The 24,495-nt window shown below is 33.8% G+C and overlaps 4 protein-coding genes across 8 annotated transcripts; 1 reads left to right on the top strand and 3 right to left on the bottom strand.

Annotated features, from left to right (window-relative positions):
- Positions 1-1,171: 1,171 nt before the first annotated feature.
- On the bottom strand, positions 1,172-3,134 carry LOC110789853 (expansin-A23-like). The gene is made up of 2 exons (XM_021994548.2): positions 2,971-3,134; positions 1,172-2,001 (listed from the first exon to the last, which is right to left on the bottom strand). Exons 1-2 carry the CDS (start codon positions 3,077-3,079, stop codon positions 1,385-1,387), a joined length of 726 nt encoding a protein of 241 aa, XP_021850240.2. The 5' UTR covers positions 3,080-3,134; the 3' UTR covers positions 1,172-1,384.
- Positions 3,135-5,361: 2,227 nt separating this feature from the next.
- Positions 5,362-7,589, bottom strand: LOC110789874 (60S ribosomal protein L21-1). Its single transcript, XM_021994572.2, has 2 exons — positions 7,270-7,589; positions 5,362-5,791 (listed from the first exon to the last, which is right to left on the bottom strand). Exons 1-2 carry the CDS (start codon positions 7,504-7,506, stop codon positions 5,534-5,536), a joined length of 495 nt encoding a protein of 164 aa, XP_021850264.1. The 5' UTR covers positions 7,507-7,589; the 3' UTR covers positions 5,362-5,533.
- Positions 7,590-10,511: 2,922 nt separating this feature from the next.
- LOC110789839 (uncharacterized) lies at positions 10,512-20,445 on the top strand. 4 transcript variants are annotated; one of them, XR_008921882.1, is made up of 6 exons: positions 10,512-11,049; positions 12,585-12,680; positions 12,776-12,824; positions 13,888-14,000; positions 17,708-17,781; positions 17,931-18,067. XR_008921882.1 is itself a non-coding variant. In XM_056830160.1 (5 exons), the coding sequence occupies exons 1-4, from the start codon at positions 10,564-10,566 to the stop codon at positions 13,977-13,979; spliced, it is 723 nt and encodes a 240-aa protein (XP_056686138.1). In that variant the 5' UTR covers positions 10,512-10,563; the 3' UTR covers positions 13,980-14,000; positions 20,163-20,445. The 4 variants fall into 4 exon arrangements, 3 of the variants coding, with proteins under 3 accessions (XP_056686138.1, XP_056686137.1, XP_021850230.1); XM_056830160.1 differs by lacking the exons at positions 17,708-17,781; positions 17,931-18,067 and adding an exon at positions 20,163-20,445; XM_056830159.1 differs by lacking the exon at positions 17,931-18,067 and having other exon boundaries at positions 17,708-17,841.
- Positions 16,378-20,967, bottom strand: LOC110789852 (NAC domain-containing protein 68). Of its 2 annotated transcripts, XM_021994547.2 has the most exons (4): positions 20,564-20,967; positions 17,682-18,022; positions 16,736-16,998; positions 16,378-16,617 (listed from the first exon to the last, which is right to left on the bottom strand). In XM_021994547.2, exons 1-4 carry the CDS (start codon positions 20,602-20,604, stop codon positions 16,561-16,563), a joined length of 702 nt encoding a protein of 233 aa, XP_021850239.2. In that variant the 5' UTR covers positions 20,605-20,967; the 3' UTR covers positions 16,378-16,560. The 2 variants fall into 2 exon arrangements, with proteins under 2 accessions (XP_021850239.2, XP_056686139.1); XM_056830161.1 differs by lacking the exon at positions 20,564-20,967 and having other exon boundaries at positions 16,736-16,992; positions 17,682-18,063.
- Between the last annotated feature and the right edge of the window lie 3,528 nt (positions 20,968-24,495).

The raw sequence follows: 24,495 nt of genomic DNA, 5'->3' as shown, positions 1-24,495 counted from the left end.
CTAGGAATATCATGATTATGAGCTTTACCCTTTTGTTCACGTAAACTTGAATTTTTTTAGTGTAACGTGTACGTGATAAAATTAGAATACGTATTTGGATTGACATGGACGATTTTTTTGACTTGGAAAACCTTGGAATTGAGGTAATATCCGTTTTTTTCTGTTTTTTTCGAGTCACTTCATGTAACTTATATGAAATATACACTTCCATTTTGTACAGATTGAACAAAACAGAATGAGCTATTTCGTATATATTGAACATAGTGGAACTAACTATTTCGTACAGATTGAACAAAATAGAGTTAACTATTTCATACAGATTGAACAAAATATAGTTAACTATTTCATACAGAAACCAAAGAATTAAAAAGGATACTTCCGGTTTTTTACAGGGGTGCGCCAAAGTAATTGAAGGTTGCTATAGTGTAATTAAGTGATCCTCAACCGTCTTTTTTTTAATAAAGACGTATTACTATTTATATGCTATGGAGAGAAAGAAACTCACGTATATATATTCCAGAAAACTTCTCTAGATGTCAGAAGTATTTGTAGACAAATTTAACATTTTGTTTTTGTTCGTTGTTTTATGTGTAATCATCTCCAGGGTGTGGAGGATAGCTTTTCTTGATTGGGAATTTGGAATGCTTCACTAAGGAGCCTCCTAGAGTGGTTTTAGTGATAGCTTGTTTTTCCCGTTGAATTTTTTTTGTTAAGTTGTTGGCTGTTTAACCTTGTGCTCATTTTGGTTAATATATTTTAAACATTTAACACACACAAAATAACGGTATTTCCTACAATCATATCGTTGAGGAGTGATAATATTTTTTTTTTTTTTTTTTTTGACAAATAGGACAACTAACGTGAACAAATATGTAATTGATTAAAAATGTGAAATTGATTGGATAATTAAATCTCCTACACTTTTCCTTTGAAACATTAAATTTTTCTCAGTTTCTCAATATCAAATTTTGGATAAAAGTGAAAACATTATTAAGAAACGTAATTTACATTGTTTAAATTAAAATAATTTTTAAAAAAAAAATATCCACATAAATTATTTGTTAAACCGCTTATCAATTCTGTAAAAATAAAAAGAGACGGAAGGAATAACTGTTATACCATGGGAAAAAAACAGTTAACAAGCATAATAACTTGTTGTGATAAAAATACATATTTGAATTATTTGTTCATTATTATCCTTCATAGTCTTGATCACAAATACTTACATACTTACAACGATGCGTCGATGCAAAAGTTAAAAATTTCAGAAGTTATCGGTTGTCAATAGTGAAGTTAAAACAAGGGTAAATTAGGAATAATACATTTAAAAAACAATTAAATTATTTTGCATTTAGCGATTTTTTTTAATCTATATTTAGTACCCTCATTTAAAATTAAACTTTCCTTCAAATGTCCGACCAAATTGCCAATTTCGTGGCACAACACCATCAAGCTGCACTTTTTTCCCATTACTACTAGTCACTTGAAACGACAAGGATTGATCACTAGTCCAAGCTGTAGTACCAACTTGCCAATTCATGCCCCAATTTCGCGTCATTTGTACCCATTTGTTGCTCGTACCCTTAATCTTCATGTCTATAATATCTCCGGCATCTCCAACATTAAAGACTAGTACTAATAGAAAATAAGGATTTCCATTTACAAGAAACTTGACACCTCCTTGCTTAATACACGGAACTCTCCTGTATTGTACGGGTATTATACCAGCTTTGTACTCTGCGATCATCATAAACATGGGTAGGGAAAGGTCAAAGTGATGTTGTGGAGGATTACACCATGCCGCCGGACCGGTTGACGGCGGACATAAGTCGGTGGCAGTGACTTTGATTGTGCCCGCACCTCGTTTACACCATTTTGAGTTTTTACATTGGATTTCAAAACATGATCCACATGCTGCACCCTTGTTAAATAGGGCTGTACTTAGAGCGGTTGTCCTGAGCCCGTATCCTTCGATTATTGTATCGTAACCACATGCACCCTCTGCATTGTGCAACAACGTAACAATAAAATTACATCACATAATATGCAATTTTTTGGCACGAATTTAAATTGATTAAAGGAAAATATATTAGTGTACGTTATTTAAATCATTAAATCAACATAATAGTGCTTCGTATAAGTTGAAGTCCATAAATTGCGAAAATTCATATTAACATAAAGGAAACTAATCCGTAGAGACTTTTTTTAAAGGAAAGAAAAGATATAAACAAATGTATGTAATTATGTAAACATGATGCTCACAAATCGCAATTGATGTAAGAGAACAATATTACTACTAATTAGTACTCCGTATTTACAATTCAGTATTGCAGATATAAAGGGTTTAAATTAGTATTTTAAGCATAATAAATGGGATCTAATAAATTACAACTAAGTGATTTTTTTAACGGGGTTTCTTTACTTTTTAAAAAGTTATCTATGTGAAAAAGAGAAAAAGAATTGAACGAAACACTTTCTTTTTAAAATAATGTAAGAGTAAGTTTGATGAAAATTGTTCAATTGCAATTGGAATGTGAAACTAAAATTAAAAAGACACGTTGATTTTACAAAATGGATACACAAAATGAGAGGGAAAGACATGATGGTACAAAAAACTTCATGTTATAAAATATTAGCATATATGTGTAATGTACAAGTATATCAAAATTGGTGTGACACTACATTGTCTTAATTTAGCAGGCAACAGTCTAGAACACAAAATTGCTCAAGATGTCAACTAACTAAATAAGGGTGTATTTTACGATTTATCATGTTTATGGTCAGTCTTTTGCAAATTAAAAAAGAAAGTTAGGGGACCGAAATGTTTGATATTTCTTATATACACCTAACACCTTAGAATAAAACGCACTCTATCAACATAAAACAAACTTAATTGCTTATGTGCATGGGAGCAAGAAGATGTAATAAATTATAATATATTGTAAAGTACGTTCATGCATGCAAACTTACTCTGATAATCGACATAACACGTTGCATGAGCATCGATCCAACCTTGAACATTAGTAATAAAGGCCATGGTAACCAGAAAACCAAAAACTAGTTGAGAAAAATTAGACATTTTAAAAGAAACCAAAAGAACGAATAAATTTTCTTTTAAGAGAGACTATTGTTTCAATATTTTTATGTTATGCAAGATAAAACAGGTGGTACTTATAGGAATTATAGACACCGTAACTATTACAAAAATAAAATAAACAGGTGGTATTTGTTACCATAAACGTTTGGTATTTTTCTTAAATGGTTGATTTTTGTAGAAAAAAAGATGGATTTGTTACGAGGATTGCTATTTAGAGCACTTTTGGTAAAAATTTAGGAAATAAAATGGATTGAAAACAGATGAGATAAGATGATTAGGTAATGTAACTAATGTTAAGCATATCTCGTCAAAAAAAGAAGCTAGAAGGTAATGTTAAACCTTATCATTATTAGTTGTTTGGTATAATATTTTTTTTTTATATAATTAGTTGTTTGGTATAATTATGAAAAGTGATCCTTTACATTAGAAGACTTCAAACTTATTGGCCAAAATTGTAAAAATAGCTTCCTGGGCCAAATTTCTTGCCAAAAATAATAATTTTGTTGGGAAATGTTTGTAAGAATATAGGATAGAAATTAATGTCAGATGTTTGTTACCACTGAGGACGACAAGTAACAAAGGGTGGAGTAAGGGTTCTTCATTTCTACTAGTACTTACTTTAAAACCAAACATATTGAAATGGTATCAAGCTCCTAAATACGTTTCTAGCCTCTTTTTTCGGTATACCAAACATGGCCTTAAAATCTCTTTGTGAATTCCCTAGGTCAAACTTTGAGAAGTTTCCTTTTATCCACCTATGAAATGTGCATTTTCCCTATTTAAAAAAAAAAATTTGACTGTTAAAGGTTCGTGTCACATTTATACTATTCTACACCATAGTTAGCTTAACAGAGAGTTAATTGCATTCACTTGTTGTAGTTTGATACCGGGCGGACACCTAGTGTGTAAGAGTGTAATAGTGTAAGGAAGCTAGTGTTAACTTACTTAAATAGGTAATGAATTATTTATCAATGATCTTAAATTCTTAATATATAGTTGTGTATCAAGACCTTAACAAGGTCAATGATTAGCGACTGGTCGACCCAAAGCTTTTGCGTGTCCGTGATTACCATAATATTTGTGTGGCACAATTTGTTTATTAGACATAAAGTTAAAAAAATACCATTGTCCTTCTTTCATATAAAATTACCCTACTAAAATAATAAAGCTACTCTTATTCTCTACGATTTCGATGAAGTTTAATTCAATCTTGATTTTCTTCATTTCGTCGTCATTACATCTATTTTAGAAGTTCAGATCTCGATTCATTTATTAAGGAGGAAATGTAAAAGATGGGAGTGGGAGCTAAAACAGATGAGTAGAAAAGAAAAAGAGATGTTATTCAATAATTGTATTCCGTAATATTTTAATCCACAAAATTTGCTTAATAGTTAATAATTTAATATCCAAAACCCTAATCTGGCATATCATGGAATTTTGAATTGGTTAGAGACTTGGAGTCGTTCAATCATTACTCATTAGTGTTTTATCGGGCCAAATCCACCGGGACCTCTTTTGGTGGTGCAACATTGCCAATACTCAATGGGTTTAGACTTTAGAACTTAAGCGAGATAGAATCAGGGTACGGAGGTTCGGGAAATACTTTTTCTTTATCTGTGAATGTGATCATTAGAAGCTACTCCGTATGCTGGAATAACATACGGCAATCATCGCCGGTCATATTCTACCGTTGAAGGTAAATTTGGTCATTTTGTAACGCTGGCTTCATTCCCCGGTGTCTGGGCAAGATCCTGGATCATTATAATTAGCTTTTCAATTACACCAGAGGAGTGTTTGATTTGGTGGATAACAAATTCCCCCTTTTATAATAATAGTTAAGTCAAAATATCAGTGGTTAAACACAAGGTAGACCATTAGTTCAATCAGTAACTCCTGCATCAAGATTCAAGAAGAAGCAATCATACTCTATTACTCTCCATGACTAGAATCAGTTGCCAAGTTGAAGTTGTTCCTGTGTCTGTTTTGAGCAAAATTCATACTTCCTCCGTTCCTAAATAGTTGCACCATTTTGACTTTTGACACTATTCACTTGTCTTGCTTTGACCTCAATTTTCTACTAATAAATAAAATTAAAAATTATAATACAAAGTATTATTAGGTTTGTCTTAATATATATTTTAAAAATATCAACTTTTTATAATTTTTACTAATACATAATTATAAGTATTGATGGTCAAAGTTATGCGTTGGCAAACGTGAAAGTCAAAACGCTGCAACTATTTAGGAACGGAGGAAGTAGTATATAGGTTAAACAAAAATCTTTCACTTCTCTAAAACAAAAAGACAAGAGTTCCTTCATTTTGTGCAAAATTTTGCCCAATGTACAGTGCTGTTTCTACCTGAAAGCACCATTTAAAAACACCTCAAACCTAAATGTCAAAACAAGATAACAAGCAAAACCATAACAGACAAGACTTAGTAACCGCCCTTGAGGTCGTTGGTAACATCATAGGGAATAGGAGTAACAGTCTCAATGGTTTGACCCTCTACCAAAAACCCTGGCTTGGGACCCTGGGGCTGCCTCTTGGTGCTGATGATTTCACCTCTGGCCTTTGCAGCGGCTTTGAGCTCATCGTTCTTCTTTATCCTGTTCTTAAGTTCCTCCTGGCACCGTGAACTCTGAATGTGCTCAATACGCGCGTGAATCCTCTTGGCGATAATTCTGTTGCCCACCTAAACAAGAGCAATCACCAAACAGTAAGATATCACACACTTCCCTAACCGAAAATCACATATTCAACAAACTAGCAGGTTGAGCTGATGCATAGCAATTTGGTTTCATATATTAAAAGCCCAAATTAACCTTACAGGTTGGGTTGATGCACAAAACATGGATTCGATTTTGACAAATTAACCTTACAGACGCCTGAGACGAGCATAAAACATAAATTTGATTTGGCAAATTAACCTTACATCTACAAATCTGGTTTCATACTGAGTATATTGAAAATTCAAATGCAATACTTTACAGAGATAGGTATGCTCAACAACCAAAATACTAAATGTTAATATATCTTGAAATTGGCGAGCAACATATTAAGTTACGGAGTACATAGTGAACAGAGATAACCAAACAATAACACTCACCAGAACATAGATTGCAAACATTGAATGATGAAACAAGACAACTTAGTTACTTAGGTACCACCACAACCCTAACACCCTAAATATTTAATCATATTCAATATGCACTGAACCCACACAAAATACAAATGAATTACGGGAAAGGAGTCATTTCAGCCACCCAAATTCAGAAGATAGTTTACTCGGACAAAACCCAGCAAGCAAAATCAACATTTTCATTCATCAACTTCGTATAACTTCTAAGCCTAAAACACCACAACATTTCACCACCAGAAGTATAAACCTCATGATATCCATAACATGTTGCATTCAGCAGACCAAATATCCAACCAAAAATTGTTTCAAAAACCAATATTACAACTTTTTTGGAAATTAAGTTATATTATTGCCAAAATACATCATCCACTCATACAACAGTAAGACTAAGCCTTACAAGTTACAACAGTTACAACCATGGAGTACCAATCTAACATTTTATCCCAAGGATACAAACCATGCTCTATCAACTTCAAACACCTTATTCCCTAAGAGATAGTTACTTCTATGATTCACTATGCTCTGTATCTCCTTTACCTACTCAATTAATAATACGGATTTTACCATTCCATATAGCTTGATTTCTAATACTTCGTATTCCAGATTGTGTACAAGGTTGCAGACAAGTATGCTATTGCACTTTTCTCCAGAGTTGATTCGAAAGCCATAATTATTACTAAGTTGGAAAGTACGAAGGTAAGTGAGACTGGGATCACACCCAAAGAACAATTTAACAAAACAACAATTTCAAACTAAGTTGGCTCCTTTCCGAATACCCATATCAACCCAAACATGTCTCCGTCAAACATAACAAAAAAAAACCTAATCTCAGTTCAACCCAGAAATTTTCAGCATTTCTACAACAAAATCAAACAATAATTCCTCCATTCATACGGACAAAAATCAACCCAAAATAACCTAAACCATCTCCAGTATCAACCACATAAAACCCAGAAATAAAACGGCAATTATACGACAAAATCAGGCAAAAACAATTGGGGAAAAAAAGAGAAATATGCAAGATGATATACCTGCTTGTTGACTTCAACACCAATAGCACGCTTAGTGATGTTCCAGACACGGCCAGTACGACCATGGTAGAACTTGTGGGGCATACCCTTGTGAATGGCGCCATTAACCTTGATATCAACATACTCACCGATATGGAAAGTACGAAGATAGGTGGAGATTGGGATCACACCCTTTCGCCTGAAAGGCCGTGCGAACAGATCCCTGGTTCTTGCCCTAGCACCATGACCAGCCGGCATTCTGTTCTTTCTCCTCTCTTTCTATCTCTTCCTCTCTCTGTTACGGCGGTGAGAACGGTGAGAAGTGAAAGGGCGCTAGGGCTTTATTAATACTTTGGGTTAAAATGACTATTTTTTATTGGCCCAGATTGTGCTGCCTTGTTTCAATCGTGGTCCATTAACTTTAACATTCAACCTTTTTTTTTTTTTTTTTTTTTGCGCGAATGAGCCAGGCGATACAAAATATAAATTGGGATGGAAAATTCGAATTTGATACTTATTATGTCAAGCTCTCATTGACCACTAGGTCATCGGTCTTAATATTCCAATTAATTTAACCCAAACAACAAAATTATTAGGGGTCTAAGTGTCTGATTAAAGTTATTACGGTCCGATTAAAGTTCTGATGAAAAATAGTTCGAGTTGATTTTGGATTTTGATTAATGTGAGAGTCATATTGGAGCAATCATATTTGGTTGGCGTAGATTGTTTCCGTACTGTATGTAGTAACCTTCAAATAAAGTTGTGTTTGAGTACCGAAAATGACGTTTCTTCTTTATCATTGAGGGGCATTTTTTTCAACGTAGAAAATACCGAGTAAGTTTTAGGTATGGTGATTTATATAAGCTTCAATCAACTCAATTAGATCCAGTAAATTTATTACCCTAAGTTTACTCTCTTGCAATCAAATCTAATTAAATCTCGTATGTTTCAATCAAACCTAATAAGTTCACATAAGTCCCCCTCTATTAAGTTACCGAAAATGCATTGTATAAACAAACACTAGTAATGAAATAATATTTGGTGGTTAGCTACATCTTTTAATTTGATTCTACGGAGAGTCTTTAAGAAAGTTCATGCAGATACGATTCAACTATTAGATCTTATGTATGCACGGATATTCTAAAATTATATGGCCACTTTTATAATACTTTGTAATATATGTGATTGAAATGTTTCTCTTAATTATAAATCTTGAACATACTCATTTAATCATCATATATAGTATATGATTTTCGTCTTACTACGTATTTCATATTTTATATGCTTGATATACGTTAACAACTTACACTAATTTGACCAAAATAAACCGATATACTAATATGTTGATTTGACCAAAATATTGAGTAATATTATTTTTATCGTTAATATAACGATTTGACTAAAATATTATTTTTAGCAAATTACAATTAAACAAATATATTTTTTCCATACATAAAAAGTTAGTAAAAAGGATAGAAATAAAAAACAAAATAGAGATTTTGAGGAAATATATTTTGACGGGAAACTGGAAAAAAAACCTATGTTACGTTGCATAGTTAGGCTGCGTTCTATTCACCTTATTTACACTTATTTTTCCTGAACTTATCTTATCTGAACTTAACTGAACTTATCTGAACTTATTAGAACTTATCAAAACTTATTTTAGTTATAAATTTTACTTGGCCAACCCTTATTTTTCCTGAACTTATCTTATCTTATCTGAACTTAACTGAACTTATCTTAACATATTTTTTCCTAAAATAAGTGAAAATAAGGTGAACAGAACAGGGCCTTAGTATTTCATTTAAACGTCTTGTTTTAGACCATAGTCAGTCAGAATATTTTAGTCTATAAACATAAGGTAGATAAGTTGTCAATTAGTAACTCCCGAATTAGTTGTCACATTGTTTTTTTGGTGCTACCACCCGATTTATCCTTAGGGATAATACGAATTCGGAGCTAGTTTTGGGTAGATAGGTTACTGTCCCCTCCCAATTGTTGTTACGGGGAAAACGAACACGTGGTTCTTCTTACCAAGTCCAACGTCAATCACCACTGAACCAACAAAAAATTGATATTAGTTGTCACGTTGTAACCCTTATAAAAGTTGTATCCAAGCAATAGTTATTTTTAGGAAAATTTGTCAGAAAGGACTGTTTAAAATATAAAAATTGTGACAAATGACCTTTCAATAAAAAAATTGTGACATAAGGTCCAATTTGTTTATGTCACAATTTGTTTTATTGTGTGAATAAGGACCAAAAGCTATTTTCAGGTGGTCAACGTCTACTTTTCGGCGTTGACCGGCACATGTTCATTTTTTAACTATTTTTTAAAAAATCATTCCCTACAAACACCCCCCTATTTGACCCAACTACCGAGCAACCTAAACAAAAAAGAAACTTCGTTTTTCTTTCTCCTTGATGCTCTGCTGCTTCTCCTTCCTCTACATCATTAATGGCAATTCATTGCCCCCTTCAGAATTCAATGAACAAGGGTTGTTGAAGTCGAATTGAAAGCATCTCATCATTGATTAGTACAAATTCTCTCTCCTCTGTCATTTTCGCTTGATTTTTACTCAAAATTGATTTGTCATTTTCAAGAACCCTGATTTCAAGAGTAAAAAAATTAGGGCTTTTACTGTTACCCTGTAGGAAATTGCACGAAAAGCAAAAGGGTTGCGTGAATTTGGTTGATTTGAACTGCAAAGATGAAATTCGTGGATTGAAGGAGTAAGAAAATGGTGATGCAACAGAGCCTTGAGTTAAGAAAATGGCGATGCAACAGAGCTTTGAGGAGAGAGTATCGAACTTTTTTTTCCCAGTAACTTAGTTGGGTCAGAAAGGGGGGTATTTGAGGGAATGATTTAATAAAAAAAATAGCTAAAAAATGAACACGTGCCTGTCAACGCCGAAAATTGGCATTGAATACCGGAAAATAGCCTCTGGTCCTTATTCACAACTAAAAAGCGAATTGGGCCCTACGACACATTTTTTTTTTTTTAAAAAAAGTCATTTATCACAATTTTTGTGTTTTAAAAGGTCGTTTTTGACGAATTTTCCTTATTTTTACCAAAATCCTTCCCTTCTGCAAAAACAAAAACTTTGATGTTTCTACCTGAAGGCCCAATTTAAAATCACCTCAATCTAAAAGCCCAAACATATAATATTATTCCCAGTCCACATTTCCTACAGTACCCCAAACACGTTTCAAAAACTCTCCATAAACTCTCCCCTATAAAAACATTACTCGTACTCCCGCCTTTCATTTCAGTTTTCACACATAGAAGAGAGAGAGAAAGCTAGAGAGAGAGCTATGAAGAAGAGAGGAAGAGCAGCGATGAAGAAGACATCAGCAGCTGATTTCTTAACCTCGCCACCAGAAGAGAAGACAGTGAAAACTCGCCAGAAGTCCACCGAGTCATCGCCGACGAAATCCTTCGAATTCACTCTTATGAAGGAGAGAGGAAAAGCAGCGACGAAGAAGACATCGGCAGCTGATTTCTTAAACTCGCCACCAGAAGCGAAGACAGTGAATACTCGCAAGAAGTCTACCGAGTCATCGCCGACGAAATCCTTCGAATTCACGCTTAATTCTCCGTCTTCAAATGCTGCAAACCGCCGGAAATCACCGATGAAATCTTCGCCGTTACGCAAAACGGAGGTTTCTTCTTCAATAACTGAGCTGAAAGACGCGGTTTCGTCGCATCTAGACTCGATAAAGCGGCAAGTTGAGCGCTCTCACTCCGACATTCTCAAGGAGGCCGAATCCTCTAATTCTCGCCTTCACAAGCGCTTGAAGGTCTAACTCTCTCTTCTATCTGATTTTGTTTTATAGACGTTTCTGTTGATATTTTGCTGAATTCTGAATTTATATATTTTATTAATTTTAACGAAACTTAGGTTACTTCGTCTCGGAAATAACTTTTAGGTTTTCGCTAATATTTTGCTGAATTTCCAATGTTAAGAGATGTTGACTGTAATAAAAATCTGGATTTGTGAAAGAGAATAGGCTAGTAATGTGTGAATTTTGTATGAATTCGTTGTTATGAATAACTGAGGATGGACCTAGATGTGAAATAATTAGTAGTATTAGCAAAGGCTTCGATGCAACTTCGAGCTATCAGTTGTTGATTTCTATGAGATGCCGGAATTCTGTGATTTGTGCGAGTAAGCAATTAATTATATAGCTGATAGTTCTATCTGCATTTGTTGTTACTTGTTACCAGTGTCTGAAGTTTGTGTACCAGCAAAGTTGTTATGCTAGGTACGTGTGTTTTCGAACTGTTAGGGCTTATTTAAGTTTTTGGATGGACAAATTTTATGCCTATTAATTTGTATTAGATTCTAGGTGCAATTTGAAGAATCAAGAAAGTAAAATGCCAAATCCATGCTTATCTCCTCGTAGATAAAGTCTTAATTGCTGAGAGCATTAGTATTCCCGGAAAATAACATGCTATGCTAATTCAATTTGAAATAATTGAATTCTGCACTTACAGCTTATAGTTAGCTTGCTATAGATTTGCAATTAATTGCTTGTGCGAATGTTTTAGACTTGAGCACTCAGTCACTTTTGCTGCTGGAAGCTAGAGGTTATTCAACTTTTGAACTCAGATAGTCGTTTATAATGGAGTGAGAATTGTAGTTGTATAGTATATTTTTTCAATCTTAATACAACAAACTGTTTGTGTAACAGTTTAAATATGGTGTCTGAAATCATTTTGTTTATATGATCCTCTGGATTTTCGTTTTTAACATAAACTTTACAGAATCTGATGCAGTGTTTATTTGCATATGACCATCAATCTTTCAGACGTAAAATTAAACAGCTTAGCATCAGTTTAGAGTTTTGTTTTTTGAAATATTTATTGACTTAAGACACTTCGTTATTCATATCCCAGTTTATGTTCAGAAATCACTCAGACAAGTAATGTGAAACATGTCTTTGTATGTATGTGCAGACTGCACTAAATGCATTATTTTTCTCATATCTCTGACTCAATTGTGGTTTCTCATTCACATTATTCCTTGTAGCTCAATAGTTAAAAGCTCGTTAGCTAATGGCCTTATGCATCATATTTGGAAATGATATGTGACACAGTGACAGAGGTCCTTCATAGATTATTCTTTTTGATATTTTTAAGATTGTAAACAAAGACTTTGAATCTATTGTCTCAAAATCCATATCCCAGTGCAAACGTGTGCTGCCAAACGGAAGGTTGGCATGGAGGTAGACTAAATATACTGCATCTAGAATCAAAGAGTATGAACTATTTTGAGACCTTTGAGGGTTTATTAGCTTATTTCAAAATACTGTTTTGTTTATTGTTTCAACAGATTCAGGCTCAAGCATGCCAGAACCTAATGGATGAGACAGACAAGGAATTTAAGAAGATGTCTGAAAGGGTAGCTGAAAGCTGTGAAGCAATGAAGGTATTACATTATTGTTTTATGCACCAAGTGCCGCTAAAATATTTGAAGATCAGTGTTTGTTCGACTGAAGTTAACTGAAATATGTTTACCAACAGGCTTCATATTCCGAGTTCATGGTGGATGCACAAACCAGTGCTGCTCGTGGTATGTTACTGACTTCTGATATGCTTTACAAAAAATTGTGAACTTTGTGAATTGTGATTCCCACCTGTGCATGTTTGGCTATTTACTGACGAGTGACGAGTGTCTAGTTGTCTACTGTGTTCCATTTGCTGCATAAAAGTGAATTTTGCCTTATGCAACACAACCACTTTCAAGTTTTGATACTTGGTGTTTGGGGATAATTTTTTTGATACCTATTTCTTGTAGTATATTATTTTCTTTAAGACATTCTTTCGACTGAAAATACTTTTCATCAAAAGTCTTTTTAGTCCAAAGTTTTCTTCTGTTTGAGAGCTCTGCCTGAAGAAAGTACTACTTAATATGGTTCTAGTCTATGGGATGGTTTCTGTTACATGCAGTTTTTTATAATAGAAACTTAGAACTTGGTATTCAGATGCAGTTTACATCTTCAACTAGGGCCATCCATTTTAGTCTAGAGTTCTTCATTAGTGGTGCTCTAATGCTCTATGTATGTGAGGTGTTTGTGCAATCCAGCCCTCTCTCAATGGAAAAATTAAAGTGCAGTGATGCTGGCTTTAAATCAGGCCACATGTGAAGGTGTGTATTGGCATGTCAAATATATGATAGCTCAACTTTTAAGCGCTGATAGGAAGTCTTTCTTTTGTGGAAAAAATCACTTTTCCTTCATGGAGGAAAGTGAGCGAAAAAGACTGTTGAAAAATATTTCTTCTTAACCAAATAGAGACGTATTTATCCCCTTCTTTCCCCGGCTTCATGTGCTTGAGACATTAGGATTTGATATCTTAATTTACTCAAACAGACAGTATTTGAATGAGACCTTTAGATATTGGTGTAGTTTCTTAGAGGGAATAACTTTCAGTTTAGAACGTTGTTACCTGATTCGCTAGTATGAGATTAGGTATGAGTTCACTACCTAATTTGCTAAATTAGACCCAAAATGTGCCATTTTCATGTTTTAATTCGTTTTTTCGTTTCAAAAGTTATGCTAAGAATGCAGTACGTTTAGTTTTATTTTCTGTGAGCTGATAAATGTTCGTCATACCTATTTTTTAATTGTATGCAGTGTGTAAGACATCCATCCCAGAGAAGGCTCCGTCTTTTGAGAAAGCTATGGATTCTCTCCGCAAACGCTATGGGATCTTTTCACCAGCTTAAAGTTGCTTTATGCTTTTCCTGGTAAGTAAACACTACTGTTGCCTAAGTTTCTCGCTGCTTATAATGTGGAAAACTTATGTGTGAATCAGTTAGCATTTTGTCACTCACCTCACTGAACGGTGCTTAACTTGACCGGAGTAATCACCACACCCGGATTATCACTTGATCCGAGGTAGTAGTCAAGGTCCACAGGGTATTTCTGGCTCAAAGAATTGGAAATAACACACGGCTCTTTTCTCTAAATCTCAATTTAACAATAATCTAAAAGAATTAGGAAACGTAACCTGATATTCCCAATTATTTATATTACATAGTTTCCTAAACTGTCTAAAAATCATAGTACTCCATATAACACAAACTCTAATACTAGATATTATAGTATGATAGAATTATAATTCCCAATTCTATCTTAATCCAAACACTGATCACTTGTTAATTTCGTGTTTCCGTTCTCTATGCTGTATTTCTTAGCCTTGTATAGTCATATTGCTAAATTTGAAAAATACCTTTGTTTCGTAAAACTCGTGAAACCGTTGTCTATCTCATAAACACAGTGTTGGTTGCCGCCAATTGTAGGCTGTTTGCTTTGCACTTTTGTAGTCGAGTCTGTTCTTTCTTCAATGGGTACCTCAAAAGCTTTTTATAAAATGGTATTTCCGGTGGAATTTCAGGAAAATTGCTGGAGTACAGATAATTTGATGTCAGAAAGATCGATTGAGAGAGACACTTGTAGATGCGCCCCTACTTAGTAGTTAGTATTCGTCCAAGAGAAAGTCTTAGACTATACTTCGTACTAGGTATAGTCCTTAAAACCTATACTAACATTAAAATATTATAGAGAACATTCAGCAAATTTAACACGAATCAATTCTGACAAGTTCTTGAGAGAAACACAATAAAATCATGTTATAGAGCTGATCGGGCCGTAAAACGTCAGTCTAATTCAACGACCCAAACTTGGTATAATCAGATTTCGCAGTGTGGGCTATTTAGACTATCGATCTGGGCGGATATATATTTATATTTGAGCTTTTTGGGCTCAAGCACTATGGTACGTCGTGCAACTACAGCTCCTTAGCCGCTCCATTAGGGTCTTTCATATTCAATGTCCGAATCGCAGGACATTTATATGACAGGGAGGGATTAAGAAAAGTAAATGCATCGGGGCTCAGAAGGAAACATGGCGAGGAGTCACAGCGGCAAATATAATGAGTAGTTTAAACTGATAAACGTAAGGTGCCTTCCGGAATCACGGGTAGGCAAACACGGTGGTTACACCTTCCCCCTCCAACGCTCCGACAAGCACGTTGGACGCCCTTGATGGGTTCCGTAGGGTGTATAATGTAAGGCCAAGGGGGGCGATGTTGGGTGGTGGTAGCTGTATGTGATCAATCCGTGGACTATGGACCGTGGTGCACATAGAGCATGGTGCACCAAAAGAACATATGTGCATAAGCAAAAGAACATGACACTACGGCAAAAGAACATGCGATATAATATTTAACTTTTTTGTTATAAAAATAATATATTATTTTACTATTTATTAAAAACCTAAATAAAAAAATACTCATGTTCTTTTCTCGTAACCAGATGTTCTTTCAATTATATACTAGTGTTCTTAAGGTGCACCATGCTCTATGTGCACCATGGTCCACCTTCTAAATTGCCGTATGTGATTGACTGCTGGTGATTTGCCTTTTCTCTCTCGGTATATTGTTAAATTGGCAACATATTAGATATTCAATTTATCATTGACAGGTTTTTCAAAAGGTCTTGTGCGCACAAGGTGTACAATAAATTTATTGTACACCAAGATAACTTTTACTCATTTTTGTGTAACTTTAACCTAGTTTTGATTAACTTTTATATTAGTAAAAAAATTGATAGATAAATATTTTAAAGTGTTAAATGATTATTTTTATACATTATTAGTGATTTAGAAGAAATAAGTTTTATTAAAATGAAAAAAAAAATTACTTAAAAATAGATAACTTTTACATATATAAGCTTAACTTTTAAGCATTTTGAGTTAACTTTTACTCTGGTGTACAATATTTATTGTACAACCTTTGTAAATAAGAATTTGTGCAGGTTTTTTGTTTTACTGAAATTTAAATTCATTCATTAATGAAATATACATGACATCTATAATAAAAAATCAAAATTTATACGGAACTATTCATGTCAAATAAAATTTTAATTTGGTAAAACTAACTCGTTGTCTGCCTCCGGGATTATTGAACGTAAATCTGTGCACGAGCATGTAGGTAAGAAGTTTTCTTGGTGTAGCGTTCATAAAGTGGACGGACAATAAGTTGATCAAATGCATATTTTTGCAAAAGGCGCGGCTGCCAGTTTAATGTCTCTTTCTAAAGGAGAGGAATTCCGTAAATTCGAATCATGTTAAATCTAATCTAATATATATTCAACTCAAAAATGACTTGTACAACTCAGTGTTGTACAATTGTACAACTTAGTGTTGTAAAATTACGTAAAATAAATTAATAAGGGCAACACCTAATACAACGTACAAAGCAACAACCCCATGCTTCGTATTATTGTATTATTGCATGATTATTGCTCACTCGCCTCTGTATTCAATTCCTTTTTCGACTCTAGCCATCGCCCATTCGGTATCCTGCGTCAACACAATCATATTAGTATGACTTATAGGAAACATAAAACTATCAAAAATATACGGAGTACTTCGAAGTACATAACTATGAACACAACAAGAACAACAACAATGAACGTACTTGTTCGGTTAATTCGTACACGTCCATCTTCCAATGTGTTCTCTTTGAAGATTCCGCACTCTTTCTGAAAAACCTGAAGCTTAATTTGTAGCCGATTGTTTCCCCTTTCAAATCTTGCACCGAACTCTTACTTGTACCGAATGGTTGGAGTGGTTGCCAATTTCCTACACCATCTACCACTTCTCGGATTTTGTAGTCTTCGAATTTGATCCCGTCTCGTTTTATGTAAAAGAACCATTCTCTTTGATCTAGTACATCTGTTACTGCATAAACAATTAACCAACAAAAAAAAAGCAAGTTAATAGAATTTTTGTGGTATTAGCATAATTTTAGGCCTATGTTAGGGAAAAAACAATCTTTAGTGACGGGCAGAGTAGTAGAGATTATAAAAAACGAAAATGATAAAGGTCGCAACATGCGACCTTTAAGCCGTGTCACAATGATGACATGTCATGCTTATGTGTCATGATTTAAATTGGAATCTAAAATATTTAACTTATATATCCTATTATACATGTTTAAAATAAAAATAGGAAAATCTTAATATTCTAATTTATTTCTTTTTTATATCGATTACCTTATTTACATATTTTCATAGTAAATTTTTTGCATTGATAGTAAAAATATTATGATGACTCATATCCTACGTGGCGCCTATATGTACCAATTAAACTCCGACATGTAAGATTGCGACAACTAAATGTTGTCGCAACTTGCGACCTTTATCATCACCCTATAAAAAAAAACAGATTAGTTAAAATTCTAGCTAGTTTTAGAGTTAAAATTTTAAAATAGCCACCTTGATAATTAATTCTAATAGTCTACTTATAGACCTACATCTAAGTTGCTTAATTACATTATTCGAGCTAGCCCTATCACCGTTGCGACGAAATACGAACTTTATCACCTTACTAAAATCAAAACACAATAAAGATATATTAGTTACCTATATCCTTCGGATGTTTCTTGTAGAAATCAGATGCAGAAATATCTTGTATCATATCACTCGGGATCGGAAGAGGACAATTTGCAACTTTTTTTCTAAGGTAATCTCCTATAATTACGTGATCTTTGGGCTTGAATTTAAAACCAATTGGGATCTCTTGTACATAGCCTGTAATTTCATCCAACAATATCCGTTTTTCTAAGTCAGCATCACTTGAGCTCGTATTTCCGACTTCTTTTTGTCGCGCAGATCTAGAATCACAAGAACTCGCATTCGCATTCTCATCTGGTTTTTGTGGTTGTAAACTTGCATCATCTACTTCTTTTCGTTGCTCAGATGGACTATGTATCACCATAAACAACGTTAATACAGTGCTGAACATTTTTACTGTATATGTAAGTTATGACTGTACAAATATCAGTTAGTAAAACAAGTTATCTGGGTTAAAAATTGTAAGGTTTTGAAACCCACAAAAAAAAGAAACAATTGGAATTGATCAAGGCTCGCTATGCTGATGTTGTATAATAATATAAATTTTGGAGTTAGTATTTATAATAGAAATATAAACAAAGTGTAAATCCTAATAGAATTAGGAATAGTGTTACGATATGGAATGAATATGGAGTTTGTATACTAGCATTATTCTAATAATTTAATATGAATAGAGTTTGTTATTGAGTTAGTATTAGGAACTAGTATACGCAGAAGTTAGAGTACGTACGAGTACTAAGTGAGGTTGAGTAGGAGTTGGTTTCTTATACTCTTGTACTATAAATATCAAACGTTCATCAATGATAATGGACAGAGCTTTGAGTAATATTTGACAAATAGTCCACCCAATCACAATAGAGAATGGACACTTGGATGTTTTTTTTTAAGTGTCATGGTATTCAGGGGCGGATCTTGGGTGTGGCTGGGGTGGGCCTGGCCCCCCGACCGGAAAATTTTGTAGTGTATTTTTAGTTACGGCCCCCCCTAAAATTTGTATATAATTGTATAATTACATAGTATATTGCTTAATTTTTTCTACCGGCCCTCCTCGTAAAACCGTTCAAGGTCCGCCACTATTGGTATTCGACGCCCACAATTGCCTATCATAAATTCTTAAAAACTCTATTCTATCCTTATTCTCCTATCTGTCAAAAAGGGCTTCTTCCAGTTAGAAGTTACATGGAATCGGGGTGGGATTCCGACCTTATTCCAATTTAAAATTATTTTTCCTACTCGATTCATCGCCCAGGTTGAATTGGTTGGTTTCCCGATTAATCGCCTAGGCGCGGAATAAGTATGTAAGCTACATGGATTTGTGGTAATGTGTCTAGGATGATCCTGATAATGATTTGTAGTGCACTTTATGATTGTTACAAAGCCTCAAGTTCTTCAAAGAGATTTGGTGTTTAATGGTCAGCAATGTCGTCTTAACAGTTGGATATTGACCAGAAATCACACAATGAGCCTCTGTAACTAAGTCCTGATGCTTAATTTGGAAGAGACTAAAATTATCTATTATGGTGCTAACTGCTAAATGATACCTGTTGAGTTTCAGAGTTTGCTTCTGCTGTGAAAGAGAAAGTATTATTGGTAACAATTAAATAAAAGTCAATTTACATTTGTCATCAATTTTTGCTAAATTCTTTTGGTCATTTTTCGTGAATTCGTTGTGAGGTTGGTGGTGGCGGAGGGGGTGGTTGCAGCTGCAGGTGGTGGTGGCTACAACGCCGGCAGCAATGGTTGTTATGAAAGGAGTGGGACTAGATTTATAGAGAGAGTTGGGTAAAGGATGGGTGGGGTTGGGCCGTTGGGGGAAGAAGGACAAGATAGTTATTTTATTTTTAAAAGACGGGCCACATAAAGAAACTTGGTCGACAAATAGTAACACTTATTTTAATCCGATATCCGTATAATTATTTTGAAGGTAAAATGAGTTCATTAACGGTATATTTCGTGTTTCTTAGAAGGTAAAATGAGTTCATTAATTAATAGCATACTTCGTGTTTCTTAGATGATTTTTTTAACCACGTATTTATCCAGGAATAAACTTTGTCAGCTAGCCTATTACATAGCTTTAATATTAGGATATTCTTTAAACGGAATTGACCGGGATGATAACAGAAAAAAATACATAGTATTTCCTCGTTTGATTGTTTGAATAAGAGATTAAGGATGAAGTAGTCAAAATGATAACAAATACGGAGTACTAAAAGTATGTAGGTTATAATACCTCTAATTGTTCTGTATGTAGATTTTAACTTCCTGTAATAAAATACTACAGTACTACGGAGTATATTCTATGGATTAGGGAGTCTAATTACATTATAAATTTATAATGGGACTTGGGGGTATATTAGGACTTTAACTCCTACCTTCTCAGACAAGTCGGTTCTTATTTCTTCAATTGCTCGATCTCTTTTTACTCCGTAATAAAATGAACGCTCTAATTACTCGTAAATTACTCTTTGATTGTATTCATATCGTTCACAGTGAATTAATTGGTGATGGTGAAAATGTGATGTTCATCATCATCGTCATCATCATCATCATCGTCATCGGGTTTCTGGTTTCGGCATGCGACATTTGAAAAGCAGAGAGAACTCTCAGTTTCCATGAATTTAAAGACCGCTATACTTCGATCCAAATTGGTAAATAATTCCTAAACAATTAATTAGTCGTACTCTGTATATTGTAATTTAGTCCTAATCTTTACTAACTAATTCATAACACGACATTGAGTTTTATCCAAATTCAACAAACCGGGCTCACTCAATTAGCCATCAAATATATATAATATATAATCAATCAGCTATACAAATTTAAGTGTAAAGAAATGAATTAGATGAAAATAACGAGAAAAATAAAATTGCGGAATTCTGAATAAATCGTACCGGAATTCTCCGTTTTGAAGTTGAATAGTGTGTTCCACCATTGTAATGCAGTAAGATTTACACTCGATCTCTTGTTTTTTTTATATGAAACTTCAAATTTTAACTGCTTCGGATTTTGTCGATGATGGTAATAACAGGAATAGTATGTATGTATATATATTGTCCTAACGCGAATAATTTAGGAAATAATAGGCATACTATTTAAAGGAAATTTGCAAATAATTTAGAAATATATTAGATCATCTATTAAATTTAAAATCTGTTAAAATATTTTAGAAATATATTGCATCAATCTATAAATAAAATTTAAGAAACATTACCAAATAATTTGATTATGTAATTTATAACCTATATTATTCTTTTTATGGCGAATAACTATGTTCATTGTCCAATTAATTTCATAAACTTATGATAAAATATCGGTCAAAGTTTTTTGGTTATGTAATATTTATATTATTTAGACAAGTTGCAGTCTAAGTTACCGATAAATTAAATCATGGCCGAAGAGAAAGTAAATTTATATTTTATGGAACATCATAGAAAAAAAAGATTATGAAAATCAAGCAATAAAATGCAATCATGCAGACATATTTATACTCAACTTAGTACTCCACATCGATGAAAATGTACATATATGTTATCAATGACATGTAGTTATGGTATAATAATGCACAACGATCTTAACAATTAAATGACACATAAATCCATGATCAATTTATACCAAATAATGCATTTCTTTCAAAAAAAAATCAACAAACATGTAAAATCATATACTCCGTAATCCCATTAAGTTAATTTATGGCTATAAGTACAATATTTTATTAGAAAATGACATTATATCTTAGACATATTACATATATTTACGTTTTAATATAATTACTCCATACCTAGCGTGGTTAAAAAATATTATTAATCATTTAGACGTATATGCTTGAAGTATTAATTTCATAACTAACCATTATCTATAATATTATTTTTATTACCACTATGCAGAGTAATTCCTTTTATAGAAAAGCACATATATTTCTAATTTTATAGAAATTTTGTACATGGAGCACAGGCACATACCAATTTTCTATTTGAAAATAACTGTCCAGTGCACTGTCCCCTCTTAATTATTACTACGTATTAGCGCTGGTCTGAACAGTAGTCTGAGCAATAATCTTATTAAGTATTAACCTAAGACCTCCCATTTAAGTGGAAGAGTATGACAAAAGTCTGAGCAAAACTCTACTTAAGACGTTTAAATTGTAAATTGAATCTTATTATTATTATTTTATTTTATTAATTTTTTTAGGAGTCTTGAATGAATATGACGGGTGAAGTGGAAAAATTAAGTAGATCTGAAAGGATCTCGACATGAATTTGATTAATAAAAAGATGATGTGGAAGTCTTAACTTATACTAGCGCTAATCTTGCTCTAATACATTAATACACACTAATATGTGTTCTTTTTATTGACTACTCCACCTAATAAAGAGTCGGACTTTTATTTTTGGTAACACTTATCGAAACACGATTTTGTCCAAGTTACCATTTATTGGGCTACATCTTTCCTTCGTCTCGATTTGTTTGTCATTGTTGTAACTTGGGCTTAAATTCCTCGGCATACTAGAGCTGTCAAAATTTGACCCGACCAGAAAAACCGACCTGAACCGATCTGTATTTTTAAGGACCCGGATTCGACTCGAGACCCGATATTTTGTTAAAATAAGAAACCCGTAACCCGACCGTATCCAACCCGTTAAAACTGACGACCGATTTCGACCCGCTAATGCATGACCCGGACCCGAACCTGACACCCGACCGAAATATAACCGATAACAAAATTGAGTGAGCTTACCCGACCGAATAATGACCCGACCCGATGTCCACCCGAAACCGATTATAACCCGGTGAAACCTGTTATTGACTCAATCGTGACAACCCGTTACCTGAATTTACGCGACATGTTGACAACCCGATTTGTCATTGATTAATTAAATAATAACTTAAATCAAGTTAATATTATTTTTTATAATTACCTAATCTAGAACAATTGAAAAGCGTTAAACCAAATTTAACCAAATTTATAATAGTTAATTATAAGGTTAAAACTTGACTAGACCTGATAGCTATCTCACCCGGTATTAACCCGTGCACGATAGTGAACCCGACCTGACTTTTAACCGACCCGGTAATTATCCGATCCGAACTTGACCCGACTCGTTAAGACTCGAACCCGTAATTGTACCCGACTAGAAAAAGACCCGACCCGAACCGAACCCGATTTATACCGAAACGGAAAAATAACCCGACATGACCCGAAAAATTTTCAACCTGACCGAACCCGACCTGAACCCGACCTGCACCCGATGATAAAATGACCGGACACGACCCGACCAGAACGTGACCCGAGACCCGAGATGACCAGACCCGGACCCGACTCGAGTAACCGTTTTGACAGCTCTACGGCATACATGTCAAACTTTTGAGACAAATGCTAATTGCAACAATCAAGAAAGAGAATGTCTCTTAACGTATTATGCATAAAACCTATGATTTCGGTATTAAAAAACATAAATATATGATGACAAAGTGTATCTATTAGAATAAAAAAGATAATTATTTTATTAAAAAGTATAACTATTTGATTGGAAATATAACTAATAGAATATAACTATTTAATTATATGCGCGCGTTACTTTTTGATTAAAAAGTTCAACTATGTGGTACTCCGTAATAAGCTGTGTGAATATGTTCTTTCATCAAGATATGGCAATCACTAAATATAGATTAGGATTCGTAATGGAGATTAATAATCCAGTTATTTAGGTGGTCATAATGTTTTGTTATAAACCAATTATGATTTACGGGCTAATTATTATTGGGCTACTACTAATATAACCGGGTCTTATAAGGCCACACACTAGAGTATTGGATATGATCAATATGACCCAAGGCCCATAACGACCTTTGGTGTTGGATAGAATTTTTGGAGTAATTAAGGTTACTAGAATACTAGGTTCTCTAGTTCTAGTAGGATTAGGTTTTGTGATAAAAAAAAGCTAAACAGAATCAATTTTCCAAAATATACATTTTTTTGGTTTTTCAAACACTTTCCACAATCACATGGAATTCTATTCATGTTTGACGTTCCACCAAACTGTAGATTTATGGGACATTCATCCATGAAGCATGATAAATCGATTACAGAAAATACGAGTAAATAAATGGAACATTAAGGAATAAGAGATTACCTGAATAACATGATAGATGAAAAGTCTTTAGTATATAGAAATTCGTTGACTTTTTTTAGGGTTGCTCCATCTGGTTCAACGGATATTAATATTATGCCCCGACTTCTACTGCATTCGGATTCGACCTAGGTTACAACATATTTGGGGCTCGAACTCAAGATCCTGCTTAAACGGTTTCCGTTCGTTTACCACTTGATCCAACCACATATTATGAAATGCAATAGGTAGATGTTTTTATTTGTTGAATGAGTTTATATAAGGCCGTAGACGGTGGCGATTTTAATGTGATAAACTTTGACATTCAATCTTATATTTACCGGCCAAGACATGAGTTTTAATACTTCATGTATTAAAACTTCCAACATACCAAGAGAAAGCAATCTTGTTCCTCACCAATCTTCGGTATACATGTTTTTTATTTGATCTTGCAGCACATCTCGTCATCTCCTACTTGGCTACTTCAGTTCTACATATATTTATAAACTCGATTATGAATTTATGGGCCTAGGGCCTAATTACCAATACTCTTAGACTCTTAGTGTGTTGAAAAAGGCAGGATGGGCATTACTTCATTATTTGTTCTACTACTTCCTTCGTCCCTTTTTTTTGTACTACTAATATTTTATGTACGCCATGCGTGCGTGGATTTTAGAATGCATGAAACCAATATTAATAAATCAATATTTATTGTC

Source organism: Spinacia oleracea, chromosome 5, assembly GCF_020520425.1.
Source record: "Spinacia oleracea cultivar Varoflay chromosome 5, BTI_SOV_V1, whole genome shotgun sequence".
NCBI classification, from domain to species: domain Eukaryota; kingdom Viridiplantae; phylum Streptophyta; class Magnoliopsida; order Caryophyllales; family Amaranthaceae; genus Spinacia; species Spinacia oleracea.
This window is presented reverse-complemented; position numbering and strand designations above follow the sequence as displayed.

Coding starts and splice junctions, on each gene's coding strand:
- LOC110789853 (XM_021994548.2), bottom strand. CDS start 3,079: ATGTCTAATTTTTCTCAACTAGTTTTTGGTTTTCTGGTTACCATGGCC. Junction 2,002..2,970: donor GTGTTATGTCGATTATCAGA/GTAAGTTTGCAT, acceptor TGCACAATGCAG/AGGGTGCATGTGGTTACGAT.
- LOC110789874 (XM_021994572.2), bottom strand. CDS start 7,506: ATGCCGGCTGGTCATGGTGCTAGGGCAAGAACCAGGGATCTGTTCGCA. Junction 5,792..7,269: donor GTGTTGAAGTCAACAAGCAG/GTATATCATCTT, acceptor GCTCTTGTTTAG/GTGGGCAACAGAATTATCGC.
- LOC110789839 (XM_056830160.1), top strand. CDS start 10,564: ATGAAGAAGAGAGGAAGAGCAGCGATGAAGAAGACATCAGCAGCTGAT. Junction 11,050..12,584: donor GCCTTCACAAGCGCTTGAAG/GTCTAACTCTCT, acceptor TTGTTTCAACAG/ATTCAGGCTCAAGCATGCCA. Junction 12,825..13,887: donor ACAAACCAGTGCTGCTCGTG/GTATGTTACTGA, acceptor AATTGTATGCAG/TGTGTAAGACATCCATCCCA.
- LOC110789852 (XM_021994547.2), bottom strand. CDS start 20,604: ATGGTGGAACACACTATTCAACTTCAAAACGGAGAATTCCG. Junction 18,023..20,563: donor CTTCAAAACGGAGAATTCCG/GTACGATTTATT, acceptor GGTGATACATAG/TCCATCTGAGCAACGAAAAG. Junction 16,999..17,681: donor GAAACATCCGAAGGATATAG/GTAACTAATATA, acceptor TTGTTTATGCAG/TAACAGATGTACTAGATCAA.